The following is a 21,482-nucleotide window of genomic DNA, read 5'->3' on the forward strand; positions in this document are numbered from 1 at the left end:
CTATCCCTCGAGTTGGGATCAATCCCCAGAGTGGGCGAGAGTGGAACAAATGCTGAAGGAACAACCCCAATGGCTATTATAATTATCTCTGATTCACAGAGGAGGACACTGAGGGATAGATGAGTAAGGGCAGAGTTGGAACGCAGACCCAGATTCTAGAATCTAAAGCCATGCTAGCAGTCATTTAAACTATAATGCCTGATAGAAATGATAACAAGAACCACTTTAGCAATCCAAAGGATTTGGTTCAAGAATAAGCCCTTGATCCAATTTGAGGGAATGAAACATGAGGGAACATCTGCTAAAGGACTTCTGAGTTGTTTTCTTGCTCTTAAAGGAAAACCATAGGAAGAGACCTTTTCTTCTTCCTCTGAATGTTGTTGTGGGTGCATCTGAGGTTCAGAACTTTGTAGCCATCCTGTTATTAGCCTGAAACCAACAAAGAATCCCACTGGAATTCCAGTTATAATTTTCTTTTGGTTTAAAAATGGTAGTTTAAGTTGGGTTTTATTTGTAGTCAAAAGCTTCCAAATACAATAGAGTCTGTTCTCACTAAATTGTGAGGATTAAATAATTCCTGTAAAGCTCTTACTTAGCACACTGCTTAGACAATAAGCTGACAATTACATAGGCTCTCTTAATTACTTATTATGAGTTCTTCTAGATCTATATGGTCCAATACATAGTAGTGGCTAGTTACATGTGGCTAATGAGCACTTGAAATCTGGCTAGTCCAAATTGAGATGTATTGCAAAATACACAAGATTTTGAATACTCAGCAGGAAAGAAACAATGTAAAATCCTTTAATCGTTATATTTATTACATAGTAGAATAATAGCATTTTGGATATATTGGGTTAAGTAAAATATAATATTAAAATAAATGCCACCTGTTTTTTTTAACCTTTTTTAAAAAATGTGACCATTAGAAAAATTTACATTACACATGCGCACACATTGTACTTCTATTGGACAGTGCTGATTTAGACAGTTGGAGGACAGAGGAGTACTAGGACTCTTCAGTTCAAAGACTTCACTTAAGTATTTAGGTACTTCACAATTAACCCTTTATGCTTGCCTCATCTAAACCCATAATCCTTTTTTCATCTGTTAAGCTTCAAGCTTCAGGGAAATGAAAAAATCTCCTTATGGGAAGAGCACCAATTATGCATAAGTTAATAAAAGCTAGTTTCTAACTATTTTGAACATATGTAAAAATTGAAACCTATGAAGTACGTTAAAATTATTTAAATTCCAATATATACTCTATTTAAGCACATAAAACTATACATAAAATCTGAAACTGAAAACACACAGAGAATTTTTCCAAAAAAGAATATTCAGCACCTACCTTGCTTATCTCTTCTTCATATTCTCTTCTCAATTCCCCAGGTTTACTTAACAGACGAACTGGCTGATAATCATCAACTGTTTCATATCAAAAAAAAGAAAATAATACTATAGGCAACACAGAATCTTATGGCTAGCTTTGGTCTTTCATAAAAACTACATTAACATAAAAATGCAAAATTAAAATGAACAGTTATTAAGAGCTATAACAATATCTGCTTCATGTAATTACAATTTTGAAGATCAGAGGTATTCTAGTTCAAAATAGCATGTGAGTACATATATTTAACCCTTCCTCTAGACTTTTTACTGTTAGTAAAATAACAGTAAAGGAATAAAAAAAGAACATAATCCCCAAAAACAAAGAGATTAGGGGAGGGGGTCAATCAGTAAATAAGAGACTGCTAGAAAATGGGATCTGATGGAAGACAAGTGACTGATAGAGGACAATGAAGGAAAATGCAACATTTGGAAGAGAAGGCTACAGTTGAGGTGGTAGACAGAGGGAGCGATCTGCTCCATCAACCTAGAAAGCAGTCCAGGCACCAAAACTCAAGGCAATATAGAGTCCAGATTAAAAAAGTATAGAACTGAAAACAGGAGAATTCAAAGTTTATAGACTCTACAATCAGAATTCTTGGGTGTAGACATTTTGCCTGGATATGTAGGCATATGCACACATACACATTCACAGGTATTCTTTAAAGAAAATGAACTGTATGGGGAGAGCCAAGGAAGCTAATGTAAGCTGTGGTGACCCAGAGAAAAGCACTCAATAATCTGGCAGTTACGGGTGGCAAATCATAATGGCGAGCTTTCCATCTACTTGCCCTCAATGTCTGCCAGTCACCAATCCTATCCATGTACAGAGATCTTTTTGCTAGGGCTTCATTTTTAAAAATGAAAGCAAAATCAACGGTCATTATATATTTCAATTAAGCCTACAGGATTAAAGAGAAAAACTAAGCTATAGTAATAGGGGGAAAACACCCTGGAGTTAAAAAGGAATTCAGGAATAGAGAATAATCTATACGTATCTACCTATCTTTCTATCTGTATCTCTACAGAAAACTTGATGGGAATTTTAATCCATAAAACAAGAACAGGACACTATAAAAAGGAACATCTAGAGAACAGGTGAGAACTCCTAGAAATTAAAACTACAGTTTCAAAATAAAAAATGAGAGTTTGAAGATAAAAATTACTCCATAAAGAAAAAGACAAAGAAGCAGAGAAAAGATGAGTGATATAAAGCCTCAATCCAGGGAGTCCAACTTCCAATCTGTAGGAAATAGAAGGGAAAAAGTAAACAGAAATAAAGGAATAAACCAAGAAATAATACAAGGGAATTTGGTAGAGCTGAAGGATCTGTCTGCAGAATAACAAGGGTTAACTGGGTACCCCACAACTATGTACAACACTGTAAAATTTGAGAACCAGGGACAAATAGAAATCCCAGGATCTTCTAGAGAAAGAGAAAGAGGGAAAAAAAACACCTTCTTCAAAGAAATAAGGATCTGTCTAAAATCATACTTTTCATTTACAGCAATGAATGCAATAGATGAGCATGGGGCAGTGTCTTCGAAGACAGGAGAGAAAATGATTTTCAAGTTAAAATTTTATACCCTGCTGTGCCAATGTGAATGTATTATGTCCCTCTAAAATGCTATTATCTTTGATGTAATCTTGTGTGGGCAGACATATTAGTGTTGATTAGACTGTAATTCTTTGATTGAGTGTTTCCATGGAGATGTGACCTTCCCAACTGTAGGTGATAAATCCGATTGGATAGTTTCCATGGAGGTGTGGCCCTGCCCATTCGGCATGTGCCTTGATTAGTTTACTAGAGCACTATATAAGCTCAGACAGAAGAAATGAGCTTGTTACAGCCATGAGGGACACTTAGAAGAACACAAGAGAGCTGAGAGCAACTGGGGATGACATTTTGAAGAGGAGCTGCAGCTACAAGAGGACAAAATGCCCCAAGAGCAACATTCTGGAGAAGGCCATTTGGAAATGTAACCCGGGAACACATGGACAGCAGCCACGAGCCTTCTGAGCTAACAGAGGTTTTCCAGACACCAATGGCCATCCTTCAGTGAAGGTACCCCCTTACCTTGGACACTTTATGGCCTTAAGACTGTAACTTTGTAACCAAATAAACCCCCTTCATAAAAGCCAATCCATTTCTGGTGTTTTGCAAAAAGGCAGCATTAGCAAACTGGAACACCTGCCCAGCTGTCAGTCACATGTACAGGAAGAACAAAGACATTTTCAAATATGCAAACTCAGAATGTGTACTGCCGAACATTTTTCTTAAGAAGTATCTTAAGGATGTGTTCCACAATACTAAAGGAGTAAACCAAGCAAGACTAAGACATAAAGTTCACAGTTAGATCCAGCCTAAGAGAGCAGAGAAGGAAAGTCTCTGGAAGACAGAAATGCAATGGGTCTAAAGAACGAAAAGCCCAGACTGGAGCAGGAAGAATGAGAGCTCCAGAAGGGAAGCCTTCAGCTTTATCCTGGGGGAAGGATATGATTTAGGCAAAGAGAATCAATTAGAAACTTCAGTAAGAAAAAGAATCACAAATTAAGAAAATATAATCATAAGCTCAAAAGTATCTTTTTTCACTGAATTTTCCAACTTTAAGAATCAATCATGATTTTATGATTATTGAAATAAATTTAAATGTCAACTCCTCTGACAATGTAAAAGTATACTTGACAAAAGTTGTGAGGTACAAAGGAGGAGGAGAGCTTAAATAAGAATAGCACTATTAATAGTCCCATATTACAAATGGGGAGCCAAGACACTGGCAATGGTTGATGAAATAAGAAATAAAGGTGTAAATATTTTACAGTTACAGAGATAACAAATATACCAGGAATTGCAAACTCAAATGTCTATAGGGGTCTAGCAGTTAAAAGTAAAAGAACTTGTGGTGAACAGAAATACATCTGCCTGTTTAAAGGGGCAGCGGATATTCAACTCCAGCGGATTACTTCCATAAGGAAACTCAGGCACATCAAGGTCATATTTTTGCTCTTCTAAGAGCATTCAGAAATCCTGATCTTAGTGTGAAATTTCCCAGTATTAAATGTTGGTATTGGATGGGTGGCAGAAAACTTGTCTGTATGTTTCATATGTCCTGCAGGCCAGCAATTTGCAAATGCTGCAATAAAGGAACTAAAAACAATGATCAAACTCCATAGGGAACAAGGGAGGAAATATGCTAAATTCTCATTTATCTGAGCCACTGAAGAAGATTAATTAGAGACAACATAGTGGAAAAAATAGGAAAGAAAAGTATAAGGTTCCTGAAAACACAGGCCTGAAAACAAAGTCCAGGTAGAGAGACAGGAATAAAAAATAGGGTAGAATATATGCAGTGAGGTAAGATTATTATCAGATGTTATAGGTTAGGGGTTGGAAAACTTTTCTGTAATGGGTTATACAGATAGTATTTTATACTTTGTGGGCTATACAGTCTCTGTTGTAATAACTTAATTGTCATTGTAGTATGAAAGCAGCCACAGACATAAATCAGTGACTGTGATGCCTGTATTTCAATAAAACTTTCTTTACAAAAATAAATAAATAATTAAAAAGACATGGTGGGTACAGAAAATAGGGAATTAAGTGTTAAAATGTACAGAGTTCCTATCTGGTATGATGGGAAATGTTTCAGTAATGGTTGGTGGTAATGGTAGCACAACATTGTGAATGTTAATTATCAGCATTGCAATATATATCTGAATATGGTTAAAATAAAAATTTTTAAAAAAATCCATGGATTTGCACTACAGTGGACCCTAAGTTAAACCATGTATTATAGTTAATAGTAAAATCATAGAAATGTGCTTTTATCAATTTTAGTATCAACTGTAACAAATGTACCACACCAACCCAAGGTGTTAATAATAGGGTGGTATATGGGAATACTGTATTTTACAACTTTTTGTTGGCCTCTGGCTTAAATATCCCCAGCTACTTAAGTTCTCAAGTGAAATTCCATATGAGTGGGGAGGGGAGAGTGGTAGAATATCAAATGATTGCAGACAATTGGAAAGGAAGTATGTACGGATTGAACTACCTTGGTTGTGTTCTTGGTCTTGGTCCTTATTCTGGTGGGTGTGGATCCATTATAAATAGGATCTCTTCAAGATGTTACTTCAGTTAAGGTATGACCCAGCTGAATGGGGCTGGGCTTTAATCTGGATTATGGAGTCTTTATAAGCAGAATGAAATTCAGACATACAGATAAGAGACCGCAGGGAACAGCCAGTAGCTGGAAATCAATGGAACCTAGAAGATAAAGAAGATGCAGCCATATGCATTGCCACACGACAGAAAAGTCAAGGAACCCCAAAGATTGTTGGTCAACCAGAAGACACTGACCCCAGAAGGAAGCAAGCCTTCTAGTCTCTGAAACTGTGAGCTAATAAATTCCTGTTGGTAAGCCAACCTACTATACGGTATTTGTTTTAGCAGCTGGGAAACTAAAATCGGGAGGATTTCAAGTTTATTGTTATTATTTAAAAAGCTTACTAGCTAAAGTAAAATAATAAAAATATCCAAGAAAACCTAGAAAAAGAATAAAGGAAACAGATTTACTCTGTTAAACATCAAAACATAAAATTAAGCACTGTTAAGAAAGTGTAGAACTGACAAAGCTGTAGATAAACAACATAGTGAAAACGTTAAAACCCCCAAAACAGCTCTGGAAAATAAGCATATGATTAAAGAAACCGGGGAAAGGACAGACTATTAACCAAGTGGTGTTGATATAATTGGCAATCCATAGGGGGAAAAAGTTAAGATGCCTACTTCAAATAATACTAAAAATAAATTCCTGGCAGATTAAACATCATTAATGGAAACAAACCATAAATGAGATTATGAGAAGAAAATACAAGAGACAAATTTAAAATCTTAAAATGGACCAGACTGCCTGGACAGAAGAAACCCCCAAATAATCAAAACTTCCATATGATGACAAAACCACAAAAGTTAAAAACAGAAAACAAACTGGAAGCATTCTTTGCAAGTACATAAAATAGTAGAGAATTAATTTCCAAAATATAAAAAGAACTCCTACAGATCAACCAAGAAAAGGCACTATAATAATGAGCAAAGGAAAGGAACATGCAGTCACAGAATATGCAATTTACAGAAGAGGAAAAGATGCTTAACTACTCTGTAGCAAGAAGGGAATTGCAAAAATTTTTAAACATGATACTGGTGAGATTTTGAAGGTTCTAAATAATTTCTTCTTAATATATTTACTGATTTGTACACAAGGTAAACCTAAAATAAAATCAGTAACTTTTCCAACCACCTGCAACATTTAGGTGCTACAATAATTTGCTATTTTAAAACAATTTCTATGTGTATAAAGAAATATTAATTTGAGCAATTAAATTTTATAGAATAAAGTGACTATGACAGCTGTTGGAAACAACATTTCTCAGTTTTGGTTACCTCTAAAACTTCTATCGTAATCCGCTTAAACTGTTTTAATGTTGCTTCCTTGCAGGAGGTGTTCTTCCTAGGCAGCCAGGATTCGTTAAAGTAAATTTATCCTAATAGTTTTTATTTTATTCTGAAGAGAGAACACAAGTTAATTAAAGAAGTGACTGTACAATATTGGACCAAAATTTTTAAAATAAATAATGTAATGTAGGCCCCACCCTGATCAATATGGCAGAGTCAGAAGCTTCAGGGCTCTGTCCCTCCACAGAAGCTTTGAATAATCAGCAAGAACTGACAGAAGCATATTTCTCAAAGCTCCAGAAAACAGATAAAGGATTGCAGTATCAGGGCGAGTGCTGAATCAAGAAAAAGGCTTCTTAAAAGCAGTACAAAATCATGACACCCTTGCTAGTTCCTCCCCTAACCCCTCACCTGCTCAGTACAGAGACATCCCACACTCCCAGTGCAGATCCCCAGTTCCACTCCCAGAGGGAGAAGAATAACCCTTGTGCACATACTGGGAGCATGTTTATGTCTGGTCAATCTGCCTGGTGGTGGCCTGAGGGACTCACTGTCCCAGAAATTGTCCTTTGCGTAGAAGGAGGCTCACAGAACTCTCTCACAGAACTCTGTGGGAGAGCAGTCTAATGGCGGTGTGGGGCAAGGGACTGCTGACTGTGGATATATAGTGCGGTGTCTGGGACTGTGAGGAAACTGTTTCCTAGGAAAGACAAGATATTTACATCCATGTAAACAGTGGAATTCTTAGGGCCACATGTGCATGCCCAGAAAGGACCAGGAAGGATTCAATATTTTGACCTGAAGCTATTCTCTAAAGTTATTTATGGATGAGCTCTGAAGGAGAGCACCCACACAGGTCAATCTGAAAAGACTATGTGATAGGTATTTTCTTTTATTTCCTTCTTTCTTGTTTTATTAGCTCCTGGTATTCAAGGAAAGCTGGATACAAGCTTAGGGAACAGATGCCTCAGAGTCTAAATTCCAGCAATAACACATTAAAATATCAAAATGTCCAAGTTTCAACAAAAGATTATAAAACATACAGAGAAGCAGGAAACAATTGCCCAGAAAAAGGAAAACATGAAAGCATTGGAAATCATCAATGAAGAGATCAGGCCTGGGACAGGTCAAAGACTTCCAGACCAAAACCAAAACCAAAACCAAAACCAAAACAAACAAACAAACAAGAGTATGAATATGCTCTCACAGAGCTAAAGTAAAATATGGACAAGGAACTAAGTAAGGAAAATGAGAGATGAATATGAAGAGGATAGCAACAGAGAGATGGAATTTATGAAAGGAACCAAATAGAGATGAAGACAAATAAAAAATTCCCTCAACAGCAGACTGGAGCTGGCAGAAGAAAGAATCAACGAACCTGAAGGTAAGACCATTGAAATCATACAGTTTGAGAAACAGAAAGGAAAAAGAATGAAGTAAACAGAGCCTGAGGAATCTGTGGGATACCATCAAGTATATAATATACATATTTTGGGAGACAGACAGAAGGGGGCAGAGAGAATATTCAAAGGTATAATGGCAAAAAATGTCCCAAATTTAACAAAAGACATGAACATACACGTCCAAGTTGCCCAACAAACTACAAACATGATAAACCCAAATAGACCCATACTGTGCCATGTTACAGTTAAACTGCTGAATGTCAAAGATAAATTCTGAAAGCTGCAAGAAAAGCAATGAGTCATATACAAGGGAGCCTCGATAAGATCAAGTGCTAGTTTCTCTTCAGAAACCATGGAGGCAAGAAAGCAGTTGGAAGACATATTTAAAGTGATGAAAGCAAAACGTTGCCAATCAAGAATTCTATACACAGCAAAACTGTCTTTCAAACATGAAGGAAGGATTAGGACATTCCCAGATAAACAAAAGCTGAGGGACTTTGTGACCACTAGGACCAGCCCTATAAGAAATGCTAAAGGGAGTTCTGCAGGTTGAAAGGAAAGGACACTAGACAACTGAGTGAAGCCACACAAAGAAATAAAGATCTCTGGTAAAGATAATGACATGGGTAAATATACATTCCAGTATTATTGCATTTTTTATTTTATTACTCCATTTTTTACTTCCTACAGGATTTAAAAGGCAAATGCCTAAGATGTAATAATAAATCAACAGTTGACATGGGGAGTGTAAGAACATAGTTCATGCAGGCTACTGAAGGTTAGTTGGTATCAAAGGAAATGACATCATTATAGATTCAATATGTTAAATTTAAGCCCCATGGTAGCCACAAAGAAATATCATAGAATATGCAAACACAGAGACAGAAAGAATACAGATTATCAGAGGTGGGGGGCAGAGGCAATGGGGAATTAATGCAAAATGAGTGTAGGGTTTCTGCTTGGGATGAAAGGAAATTCCTAGTAACAGATGGTTTTGAGAGTAGGGCAGCATGGTGAATGTGATTAATGCCACTGCATGGTATGCTTGGGAGGGGTTGGGATGGGATGGTTTATGTTGTATATATGTTCCTACAATTAAACAAACAAACAAAAAGATCAACTAAACAAACAATAATAATTAAATGCAATACATGATCCTGGACAGGATTTAAGAATGGAGGAGGAAAGTCTCAAAAGGACATTATTGGGACATATGAACAAATTGGAATATAAAATGTAAAGTTTTATGTCAATGTTAAACTTCTTGAATTTGATAACTGCACTTAAGGTGATTACATAAATGAATATCTTTGTATACAGGACATATATTTTGTGTTCAAGGAGTATGATTTGTGCAACATGTTCTTAAATGTTCAGAAAATGAGAGGTAAATTGATAGAACGATATAGCAAAGGTGGCAAAAAGTTGAAACTGGTGGATATGGGTACCTGAGGGAATTGGGATATGTTTAGAGTTCTCTATCCTGGGTTTGTATTATTTTTGCAACTGTCCTGCAAGTTTGAAACTATTTCAAAGTAAAAAAAATTTTTAAAAGGAAAGAAAACACACAACATAAAGAGTTAAACTATAAAATTATTCTTCTATCTGTTGATTTGACTCTGCTTGCATTATCACAGAAATGAGTTTTCTTCTCACAAATAAATTGCTTTTCCCTCTATTTTTTGTTTTGAAAATTTTCACAACTACCAAAAAACTGTAAAAATTGCTATGATAAATCCCCATTTATTCTTCATCTAGATTCCTTGAGTGTTAAGTGTTCCACATTATCTTTCTCTTGTGTGAATATATGCACATATATACACAAACACATATAAATATATACCTTTTTCTGAACCATTTGGGGGTAAGTTGCATAGATCATAACCCTTCACTAATACTTAGGCATATTACCTCCTAAGACAATTTTCTTGTCCTTACATAATAATACAGTTAAATTTAGGGAATTTGATGCTGACAAAATACTTTTACCTATGTAGTAAAATATATGATCTATATTTAAATTTCAAGAATTATTCCAATATCTTTTATAGCAACCCATTTCCTAATCCGTGATCTAATTTGGCTCACTCATTGCATTTAGCTGTCATGTCTTTTTAATCTCCTTTAATCTAGAACAATTTATTAGCCTTGCCTTTATGACATTACCATTTTTGAAGTACAGATTATTTTTTGTAGTTTTGAGTTCTTGTTTTCTCATGATTATTGTTAGCCATCTTTCTCCACTGTATTCTTTCCCCTTTGTAATTAATAAATGAGAAGACACTTTGAGACTGTATGAATCTTCTGTTCTTCAACAAATTTTTAGCCAGGGTTTAGGCAACCCATTTGTGATTCTTGCCCACAGGTATTAGTATGATAGTTGCAAACTGGCAAGGAAATTTAGGTATTCTAGATTAGGAATCATTCTTTCCTCCTAAGGGATTCTTTTTGAGAAGCTCAAATGTAAAACTCTCTCTAAAACATAAATAACCTAGTTACGAAATTGTGAAGATGGCAAACTTTATGTTAAATGCTTTACTAGAATTCTTAAAGGGGAAAATACAAAAATGTTCTTAAACTATCTCATATCCCCAAATTGGAGTTCTTCTAATGGTATCATTACACATAGATAAGGATAATTCCAACTAAAGGAATCTCTGGGAATTTCAACTTAATCTAATGCAAATATGTCTCAAAGCAAACAAAATCATGAGAACTGTAGCAATAAAGCAAATAGTACCCATGTACAAACTTTCCTACAACCTTCTACAAGACCAATTTCACCATAAGAACCCTAAATAAGGGGGCAAATTATTTGCTATGAAATTCTTCATAGTGCAACGTGCCTGAAAATATGAAAACATGTTAACAGAAACCTTTGCAATAAATAATATTGGACTTTTGTGATACAGTATGAAAGTACCTGATACTCTTCAAAGAAAACTCCCATTTAGGAGGTAAGAGTTGGATGTCATGCAAAATGGCAGAGTAGGAAGCTCTAGGAGTCAGTCTCCCCACCAAAACAACCACTGAGCTGGTAAGTAATTTGAATCAAGTATTTTGGATCTCTGGAACCCAATCGGACACTTGATGAAAGGAAAGGCTGATGCTATCTTCTCTAAGGGAGTGGCATGAACAAACTGGCTACCATCCCTTATTCCTCAGCCCCAACACCACTGTAGGGATAATAACACGTGATTCAAGAGCTGCTGGCTGTAGGGATAATAACATGTGATTCAAGAGCTGCTGGCTGAACAAGATAGTCAGATAGAAGTTTTGTCCTCCAAAACTTTGAAGTTGTGCATTTTGGATGGTCTGGAAATTCCCTGAAGGACTGGAGCAGGTAACTGCCTTGGATCTGGCCTTCTTGGGCTGTAGTGGCTTCTTGCCCAGTAGTTATTGAAAGAAACAATATCTCATTATGGGGAAATCTTTGTCAAGTCACTAGCTGACTGCAGAGATAATGGACAAGGAACTTCAGTAACCACCCACAAGGAATACACACTTTGAAAAATACTTTGGAAAAGTCACAGATGGCTGCAGCTATCAACCAATCAGCAGATATTAGCAATCCATGCAGAGAGGGAGAATTGGATTCCCATAGGTACAACATAATATTACTCAGAATGTCCAGTTTCAACAAAGAACTACAAAGTATAAAAAACAAAAACAAACAAACAAAACCCCAGGTGTACATGGCCCATTAACAGGAAAGAAAAAGAATTTGACAGATACCATCACTGAGGGTGCCCAGACATTATAATTGCTAATCAAAGATGTTAAATGAACTGTCTTAAATATGCTCTGTAATAAGCTAAAAGAGGACAAAGAACTAAAATAAATCAGTAAAATGATGTATTAACAAAATGAAGTGATAGAAATTATAAAAAGGAATCAAACTAATATCCTAGTGCTGAAAAGTTTAACAACTGAAGTGAAAATTTCACTTGAGGGTTTCAAACAGCAGATTTGAGCAGGAAGAAAGGATAAGCAAACTTAAAGATGAGGCAATTAAAATTATCCAGACTGAAAAGCAGAAAGAAAAAAAACGAAAAATAAACAGAACCTGAGAAACCTGTGGGACAGCATCAAACTTGCCAACGTATGTGTCATAGGAGTCCCAGAAGGAGAGGAGAGAGTGAAAGGGGCAGAAAAAATATTTGAAGAATTAACAGAAGGAAACTTCCCAAGTCCAATGGAAGACATAAACAGACACATCCAAGAAGCTCAATGAACTATAAGTGAGATCAACTTCAAAGCAATCCAAGCTAAGAAACATAGTCAAACTGCAGAAACCCAAGACAAAGAATTTTGAAAATAGCAAAAGAGAAGTGAGTCATCATTTACAAGGGATCCTCAATAAGATTAAAAACTCATTTCTCATAGGAACCATGGGGACCAGCAGGCAGTGGAAAGACGTACTTACACTGCTGAGAGGAAAAAAAACATTGTCAACCAGGAATTCTATATCAAGCAAAACTATCCTTCAAGAATGAAGAACAGTTAAGATATGTCAAAATTAAAAGAAATAAAAGTGGAGGGAGTTTGTTGCTAGTAGTCCTGCCCTATAAGAAATGCTAAAGGAAGGAGAAGCTAGGCCTCCCTATAATTGTGCCTAAGAGCCTCTTCCTGAATGCCTCTTTGTTGCTCAGATGTGGCCCTCTCTCTCTAGCTAAGCCAACTTGAAAGGTGAAATCACTGCCCTCCCCGCTACGTGGGATCAGACACCCAGGGGAGTGAATCTCCCTGGCAACGTGGAATATGACTCCCGGGGAGGAATGTAGACCCGGCATCGTGGGATGGAGAACATCTTCTTGACCAAAAGGGGGATGTGAAAGGAAATGAAATAAACTTCAGTGGCAGAGAGATTCCAAAAGGAGCTGAGAGGTCACTCTGGTGGGCACTCTTACGCACACTTTAGACAACCCTTTTTAGGTTCTAAAGAACTGGGGTAGCTGGTGGATACCTGAAACTATCAAACTACAACCCAGAACCCAGGAATCTCGAAGACAGTTGTATAAAAATGTAGCTTATGAGGGGTGACAATGGGATTGGGAAAGCCATAAGGACCACATTCCACTCTGTCTAGTTTATGGATGGATGAGTAGAAAAATAGGGGAAGGAAACAAACAAACAGACAAAGGTACCCAGTGTTCTTTTTTACTTCAATTGCTCTTTTTCACTTTAATTATTATTCTTGTTATTTTTGTGTGTGTGCTAATGAAGGTGTCAGGGATTGATTTAGGTGATGAATGTACAACTATGTAATGGTACTGTGAACAATCGAATGTATGATTTGTTTTGTATGACTGCGTGGTATGTGAATATATCTCAATAAAATGAAGATAAAAAAAAAAAAAAGAAATGCTAAAGGGAGCCCTTCACACTGAAAAGAAAGGACTAGACAGTAACTCAAAGCCATATAAAGAACACTGCAAAAACAATTACATAAATGTAAAAGTATTACTGTATATTTGATTTGTAACTCTTTTTTTCTTTGTGACTTAAAAGGCAAATGCATAAAGCAAAAATTATAAATCTATGTCAATGGGCACAGAACGTAAAAAGATGTAGTCTGAAACAATGATAATATAAAGGGTGAAGGACAAATATGTATGGGTGTACACAATGTATACACTACTGAAACTAAATTGGTATTATTTAAAAGCCACTGTTGTAAGTTTAAGATGTAAACTGTAATCCCCAAAGTAACCAATAAGAAAATAACTAAAAAACACACAGAAAAGGAAAGATCAAAATGGTAAACTGCAAAAAATCAATTAAATACCCAAAAAAGGGCAGTAATGGAGGAACTGAGAAATAAAAACATAAAAGACATACATAAAAAAATAGGTAAACAACAGAAGTAAATCCTCCTTTACCAGTAATTATTTCAAATGTGAACAAATTGCATTCTTCAATAAAAAATCAGAAATTGGCAGAATGCATTTAAAAACCATGATCCGTCTTTATGGTGTCTACAAGGGGACTCATTTTAAACACAAAGAGAGAGGTTGAAATTTGTAAAAGGAAGGAAAAAGATATTTTATGTAAATATTAATCAAGAGAGAGCTGAAGTGGCTGTAACCATTATCAGACAAAGTATATGAAGCAAAAATCGACAGAACTAAAGGGAACAACAGGCAGTTTACAATAATGGTTCGGGATTTTAATACCCACTATTGGTAACAGAACATCTTAACAGAAGATTAATGAAGAAATAAGAGGACTTGACAACACTATAAACTAATTAAATCTAACAGACATATGCAGAACACTCCACCAAACAACAGCAAAATACACATTCTTCTCAAGTGCACATGGAACATTCTGCAGTTTAGACCAAACGTTAGGTCACAAAATACTCAATAAATTTTAAAATACTGAAGTACCAAATATCTTTTCCAATCACCTTGGAATGAAATTAACACAAGGAAAACTGGAAAATTCTAAAATACTTAGAAATTAAACAACACGCTTTTAAATAATCAATGGGTCAAAGAAGACATCCCAAAGAGAAATTTAAAAATATCCTGACACAAATGAAACAAAAACAAAACAGAGTAAAACTTAAGGGATGCAGTGAAAGCAATGCTAAGAGGGAAAACATACAGCTGTAAACACCTACATTAAAGAAGATCTCAAACCAATAATCTAACTGTATGTCTTAAGGATGAAAAGAGCACACTAAACTCAAAGCAAGCAGAAAGAAGGACATAATAAAGATCAGAGCAGAGATAAACAAAATAGAGAACAGAAAAATAGTGAAAATCAATGAAATCAAAAGTTGATTAACTGAAAAGATGAAAAAAAAAAAAAACTGTTAAGCATTTACCTAGATGGAGTAAGCTAAAAAAAAAAAGAGATGACACAAATTACTTACGTCCAAAATGAAACCAGGGACATTCCTACTGATTTTACAGAAATAAAAATGATTTTAACAGAATACAATGAACAACCGTACACCAACATATTAGATAACCCAGAAGAAATGGGCAACTTCCTAGAAGGAAACAAACTACCAAAGCTGATTCAAGAAGAAACAGAAAATCTCAATAGGCCTGTAGAAATACGGAGAATGAATCAGTAGATTGAATGAATAATCAAAAACCTTCCAACAAAGAAAAGCCCAGGACCAGATGGCTTCCCTGGTGAATTCTACCAAACATTTAAAGAAGAATTAATACCAATCCTTCTCGAAGTCTTCCAAATAATTGAACAGGAGGGAATACTTTCTAACTCTTCTTTGAGACCAGCATTACCCTGATATCAAAGCCAAAGACATCACAAGAAAAGAAAACTATAGTTTATTATCCCTTATGAATATGAACATAAAAATCACCCACAAAATACTTGTGAACTGAATTCAGCAGCATATTAAAAAGATTATAAACCATGACCAACTGAATGTATTCCTGGGTTGTAAGGGTGGTTCGACATATAAAAATTTTAAAAATGATACATGAGTTTAGAACAAAGGAAAACATACATATCAACTGATGCAGAAAAAGCATTTGAAAAAATGGATCAAAGATCTAAATTAAAAAGCTAAAATTATATACTTCAAAAGAAAATACAGGAGGCGGGGCAAGATGGCAGACTGGTGAGCTGTATGTTTTAGTTACTCCTCCAGGAAAGTAGGTAGAAAGCCAGGAACTGCGTGGACTGGACACCACAGAGCAATCTGACTTTGGGCATACTTCATACAACACTCCTGAAAACGTGGAACTGCTGATATCAGCGAACGAAATCTGTAAGTTTTTGTGGCCAGGGGACCCGCACCCCTCCCTGCCAGGCTCAGTCCCGTGGGAGGAGGGGCTGTCAGCTCCGGGAAGGAAAAGGGAGAACTGCAGTGGCAGCCCTTATCAGAAACTCATTCTACTGATCCAAACTCCAACCATAGATAGACTGAGACCAGACGCCAGAGAATCTGAGAGCAGCCAGCCCAGCAGAGAGGAGACAGGCATAGAAAAAAACAACACGAAAAACTCCAAAATAAAAGCGGAGGATTTTTGGAGTTCTGGTGAACATAGAAAGGGGAAGGGCAGAGCTCAGGCCCTGAGGCTCATATGCAAATCCCAAAGAAAAGCTGATCTCTCTGCCCTGTGGACCTTTCCTTAATGGCCCTAATTGCTTTGTCTCTTAGCATTTCAATAGCCCATTAGATCTCTGAGGAGGGCCCTTTTTCTAATCCTTTTTTCTTTTTCTAAAACAATTACTCTAAGAAGCCCAATACAGAAAGCTTCAAAGACTTGCAATTTGGGCAGGTCAAGTCAAGAGCAGAACTAAGAGAGCTCTGAGACAAAAGGCAATAATCCAGTGGCTGAGAAAATTCACTAAACACCACAACTTCCCAAGAAAAGGGGGGTGTCCGCTCACAGCCATCATCCTGGTGGACAGGAAACACTCCTGCCCATCGCCAGCCTCATACCCCAGAGCTACCCCAGACAAACCAGTGCGACGGAAGTGCTTCAAATAACAGGCACACACCACAAAACTGGGCGTGGACATTAGCCTTCCCTGCAACCTCAGCTGACTCTCCCAGAGTTGGGAAGGTGGAGCAGTGTAAATTAACAAAGCCCCATTCAGTCATCATTTCAGCAGACTGGGAGACTCCTTACACAGACCAGCAGCCCAGAACTGCCCTGGGGGGACGGCACTCACCTGTGACATAGCACAGTCATCCCTCAACAGAGGACCTGGGGTGCACAGCCTGGAAGAGGGGCCCACTTGCAAGTCTCAGGAGCCATACGCCAATAGCAAGGACTTGTGGGTCAGTGGCAGAGACAAACTGTGGCAGGACTGAACTGAAGGATTAGACTATTGCACCAGCTTTAAAACTCCAGGATCACCAGGGAGACTTGATTGTTACAGCCACCCCCCCTCCCTGACTGCCCAGAAACACACCCCATATACAGGGCAGGCAACACCAACTACACACGCAAGCTTGGTACACCAATTGGACCCCACAAGACTCACTCCCCCACTCACCAAAAAGGCTAAGCAGGGGAGAACTGGCTTGTGGAGAACACGTGGCTCGTGGACACCACCTGCTGGTTAGTTAGAGAAAGCGTACTCCACGAAGCTGTAGATCTGATAAATTAGAGATAAGGACTTCAATTGGTCTACAAATCCTAAAAGAACCCTATCAAGTTCAGCAAATGCCAAGAGGCCAAAAACAACAGAAAATTATAAAGCATATGAAAAAACCAGACGATATGGATAACCCAAGCCCAAGCACCCAAATCAAAAGACCAGAAGAGACACAGCACATAGAGCAGCTACTCAAAGAACTAAAGATGAACAATGAGACCATAGTACGGGATACAAAGGATATCAAGAAGACCCTAGAAGAGCATAAAGAAGACATTGCAAGACTAAATAAAAAAATGGATGATCTTATGGAAATTAAAGAAACTGTTGACCAAATTAAAAAGATTCTGGACACTCATAGTACAAGACTAGAGGAAGTTGAACAACGAATCAATGACCTGGAAGATGACAGAATGGAAAATGAAAGCATAAAAGAAAGAATGGGGAAAAAAATTGAAAAAATCGAAATGGACCTCAGGGATATGATAGATGACATGAAACGTCCGAATATAAGACTCATTGGTGTTCCAGAAGGGGAAGAAAAGGGTAAAGGTCTAGGAAGAGTATTCAAAGAAATTGTTGGGGAAAACTTCCCAAATCTTCTAAACAACATAAATACACAAATCATAAATGCTCAGCGAACTCCAAATAGAATAAATCCAAATAAACCCACTCCGAGACCTACTCTGATCACACTGTCAAACACGGAAGAGAAGGAGAAAGTTCTGAAAGCAGCAAGAGAAAAGCAATTCACCACATACAAAGGAAACAGCATAAGACTAAGTAGTGACTACTCAGCAGCCACCATGGAGGCAAGAAGGCAGTGGCATGATATATTTAAAATTCTGAGTGAGAAAAATTTCCAGCCAAGAATACTTTATCCAGCAAAGCTCTCCTTCAAATTTGAGGGAGAGCTTAAATTTTTCACAGACAAACAAATGCTGAGAGAATTTGCTAACAAGAGACCTGCCCTACTGGAGATACTAAAGGGAGCCCTACAGACAGAGAAACAAAGAAAGGACAGAGAGACTTGGAGAAAGGTTCAGTACTAAAGAGATTCGGTATGGGTACAATAAAGGATATTAACAGATAGAGGGGAAAAATATGACAAACATAAACCAAAGGATAAGATGGCTGATTCAAGAAATGCCTTCACGGTTATAACGTTGAATGTAAATGGATTAAACTCCCCAATTAAAAGATATAGATTCGCAGAATGGATCAAAAAAAATGAACCATCAATATGTTGCATACAAGAGACTCATCTTAGACACAGGGACACAAAGAAACTGAAAGTGAAAGGATGGAAAAAAATATTTCATGCAAGCTACAGCCAAAAGAAAGCAGGTGTAGCAATATTAATCTCAGATAAACTAGACTTCAAATGCAGGGATGTTTTGAGAGACAAAGAAGGCCACTACATACTAATAAAAGGGGCAATTCAACAAGAAGAAATAACAATCATAAATGTCTATGCACCCAATCAAGGTGCCACAAAATACATGAGAGAAACACTGGCAAAACTAAAGGAAGCAATTGATGTTTCCACAATAATTGTGGGAGACTTCAACACATCACTCTCTCCTATAGATAGATCAACCAGACAGAAGACCAATAAGGAAACTGAAAACCTAAACAATCTGATAAATGAATTAGATTTAACAGACATATACAGGACATTACATCCCAAATCACCAGGATACACATACTTTTCTAGTGCTCATGGAACTTTCTCCAGAATAGATCATATGCTGGGACATAAAACAAGCCTCAATAAGTTTAAAAAGATTGAAATTACTCAAAGCACATTCTCTGACCACAATGGAATACAATTAGAAGTCATTATCCATCAGAGACTTAGAAAATTCACAAATACCTGGAGGTTAAACAACACACTCCTAAACAATCAGTGGGTTAAAGAAGAAATAGCAAGAGAAATTGCTAAATATATAGAGACGAATGAAAATGAGAACACAACATACCAAAACCTATGGCATGCAGCAAAAGCAGTGCTAAGGGGGAAATTTATAGCACTAACTGCGTATATTAAAAAGGAAGAAAGAGCCAAAATCAAAGAACTAATGGATCAACTGAAGAAGCTAGAAAATGAACAGCAAACCAATCCTAAACCAAGTACAAGAAAAGAAATAACAAGGATTAAAGCAGAAATAAATGACATAGAGAACAAAAAAACAATCGAGAGGATAAATATCACCAAAAGTTGGTTCTTTGAGAAGATCAACAAGATTGACAAGCCCCTAGCTAGACTGACAAAATCAAAAAGAGAGAAGACCCATATAAACAAAATAATGAATGAAAAAGGTGACATAACTGCAGATCCTGAAGAAATTAAAAAAATTATAAGAGGATACTATGAACAACTGTATGGCAACAAACTGGATAATGTAGAGGAAATGGACAATTTCCTGGAAACATGAACAACCTAGACTGACCAGAGAAGAAATAGAAGACTTCAACCAACCCATCACAAGCAAAGAGATCCAATCAGTCATCAAAAAGCTTCCCACAAATAAATGCCCAGGGCCAGATGGCTTCACAGGGGAATTCTACCAAACTTTCCAGAAAGAACTGACACCAATCTTACTCAAACTCTTTCAAAACATTGAAGAAAATGGAACACTACCTAACTCATTTTATGAAGCTAACATCAATCTAATACCACAACCAGGCAAAGATGCTACAAAAAAGGAAAACTACCGGCCAATCTCCCTAATGAATATAGATGCAAAAATCCTCAACAAAATACTTGCAAATCGAATCCAAAGACACATTAAAAAAATCATACACCATGACCAAATGGGGTTCATTCCAGGCATGCAAGGATGGTTCAACATAAGAAAATCAATCAATGTATTACAACACATTAACAAGTCAAAAGGGAAAAATCAATTGATCATCTCAATAGATGCTGAAAAAGCATGTGACAAAATCCAACATCCCTTTTTGATAAAAACACTTCAAAACGTAGGAATTGAAGGAAACTTCCTCAACATGATAAAGAGCATATATGAAAAACCCACAGCCAGCATATTTCTCATGGTGAGAGACTGAAAGCCTTCCCTCTAAGATCAGGAACAAGACAAGGATGCCCGCTGTCACCACTGTTATTCAACACTGTGCTGGAAGTGCTAGCCAGGGCAATCCGGAAAGACAAAGAAATAAAAGGCATCCAAATTGGAAAAGAAGAAGTAAAACTGTCATTGTTTGCAGATGATATGATCTTATATCTAGAAAACCCTGAGAAATCGACAATACAGCTACTAGAGCTAATAAACAAATTTAGCAAAGTAGCGGGATACAAGATTAATGCACATAAGTCAGTAATGTTTCTATATGCTAGAAATGAACAAACTGAAGAGACACTCAAGAAAAAGATACCATTTTCAATAGCAACTAAAAAAATCAAGTACCTAGGAATCAACTTAACCAAAGATGTAAAAGACCTATACAAAGAAAACTACATAACTCTACTAAAAGAAATAGAAGGGGACCTTAAAAGATGGAAAAATATTCCATGTTCATGGATAGGAAGACTAAATGTCATTAAGATGTCAATTCTACCCAAACTCATCTACAGATTCAATGCAATCCCAATCAAAATTCCAACAACCTACTTTGCAGACTTGGAAAAGCTAGTTATCAAATTTATTTGGAAAGGGAAGATGCCTCGAATTGCTAAAGACACTCTAAAAAAGAAAAACGAAGTGGGAGGACTTACACTCCCTGACTTTGAAGCTTATTATAAAGCCACAGTTGCCAAAACAGCATGGTACTGGCACAAAGATAGACATATAGATCAATGGAATCGAATTGAGAATTCAGAGATAGACCCTCAGATCTATGGCCGACTGATCTTTGATAAGGCCCCCAAAGTCACTGAACTGAGTCATAATGGTCTTTTCAACAAATGGGGCTGGGAGAGTTGGCTACCCATATCCAAAAGAATGAAAGAGGACCCCTACCTCACCCCCTACACAAAAATTAACTCAAAATGGACCAAAGATCTCAATATAAAAGAAAGTACCATAAAACTCCTAGAAGATAATGTAGGAAAAACATCTTCAAGACCTTGTATTAGGCGGCCACTTCCTAGACTTTACACCCAAAGCACAAGCAACAAA

At 36.8% G+C, this 21,482-nt stretch overlaps 1 protein-coding gene across 1 annotated transcript in view; it reads right to left on the reverse strand.

Annotated features, from left to right (window-relative positions):
• The window catches only part of RNF168 (ring finger protein 168), a 66,698-nt gene that overhangs the window by 22,862 nt on the left and 22,354 nt on the right, over nt 1-21,482 (reverse strand). The window contains exon 2 of the mRNA XM_037837628.1: nt 1,352-1,428. Within this exon, the coding sequence (XP_037693556.1) occupies nt 1,352-1,428 (77 nt within the window). The remainder of the gene's footprint in view (nt 1-1,351; nt 1,429-21,482) is intronic.

Source organism: Choloepus didactylus, chromosome 1 (genome assembly GCF_015220235.1).
Source record: "Choloepus didactylus isolate mChoDid1 chromosome 1, mChoDid1.pri, whole genome shotgun sequence".
NCBI lineage: Eukaryota > Metazoa > Chordata > Mammalia > Pilosa > Megalonychidae > Choloepus > Choloepus didactylus.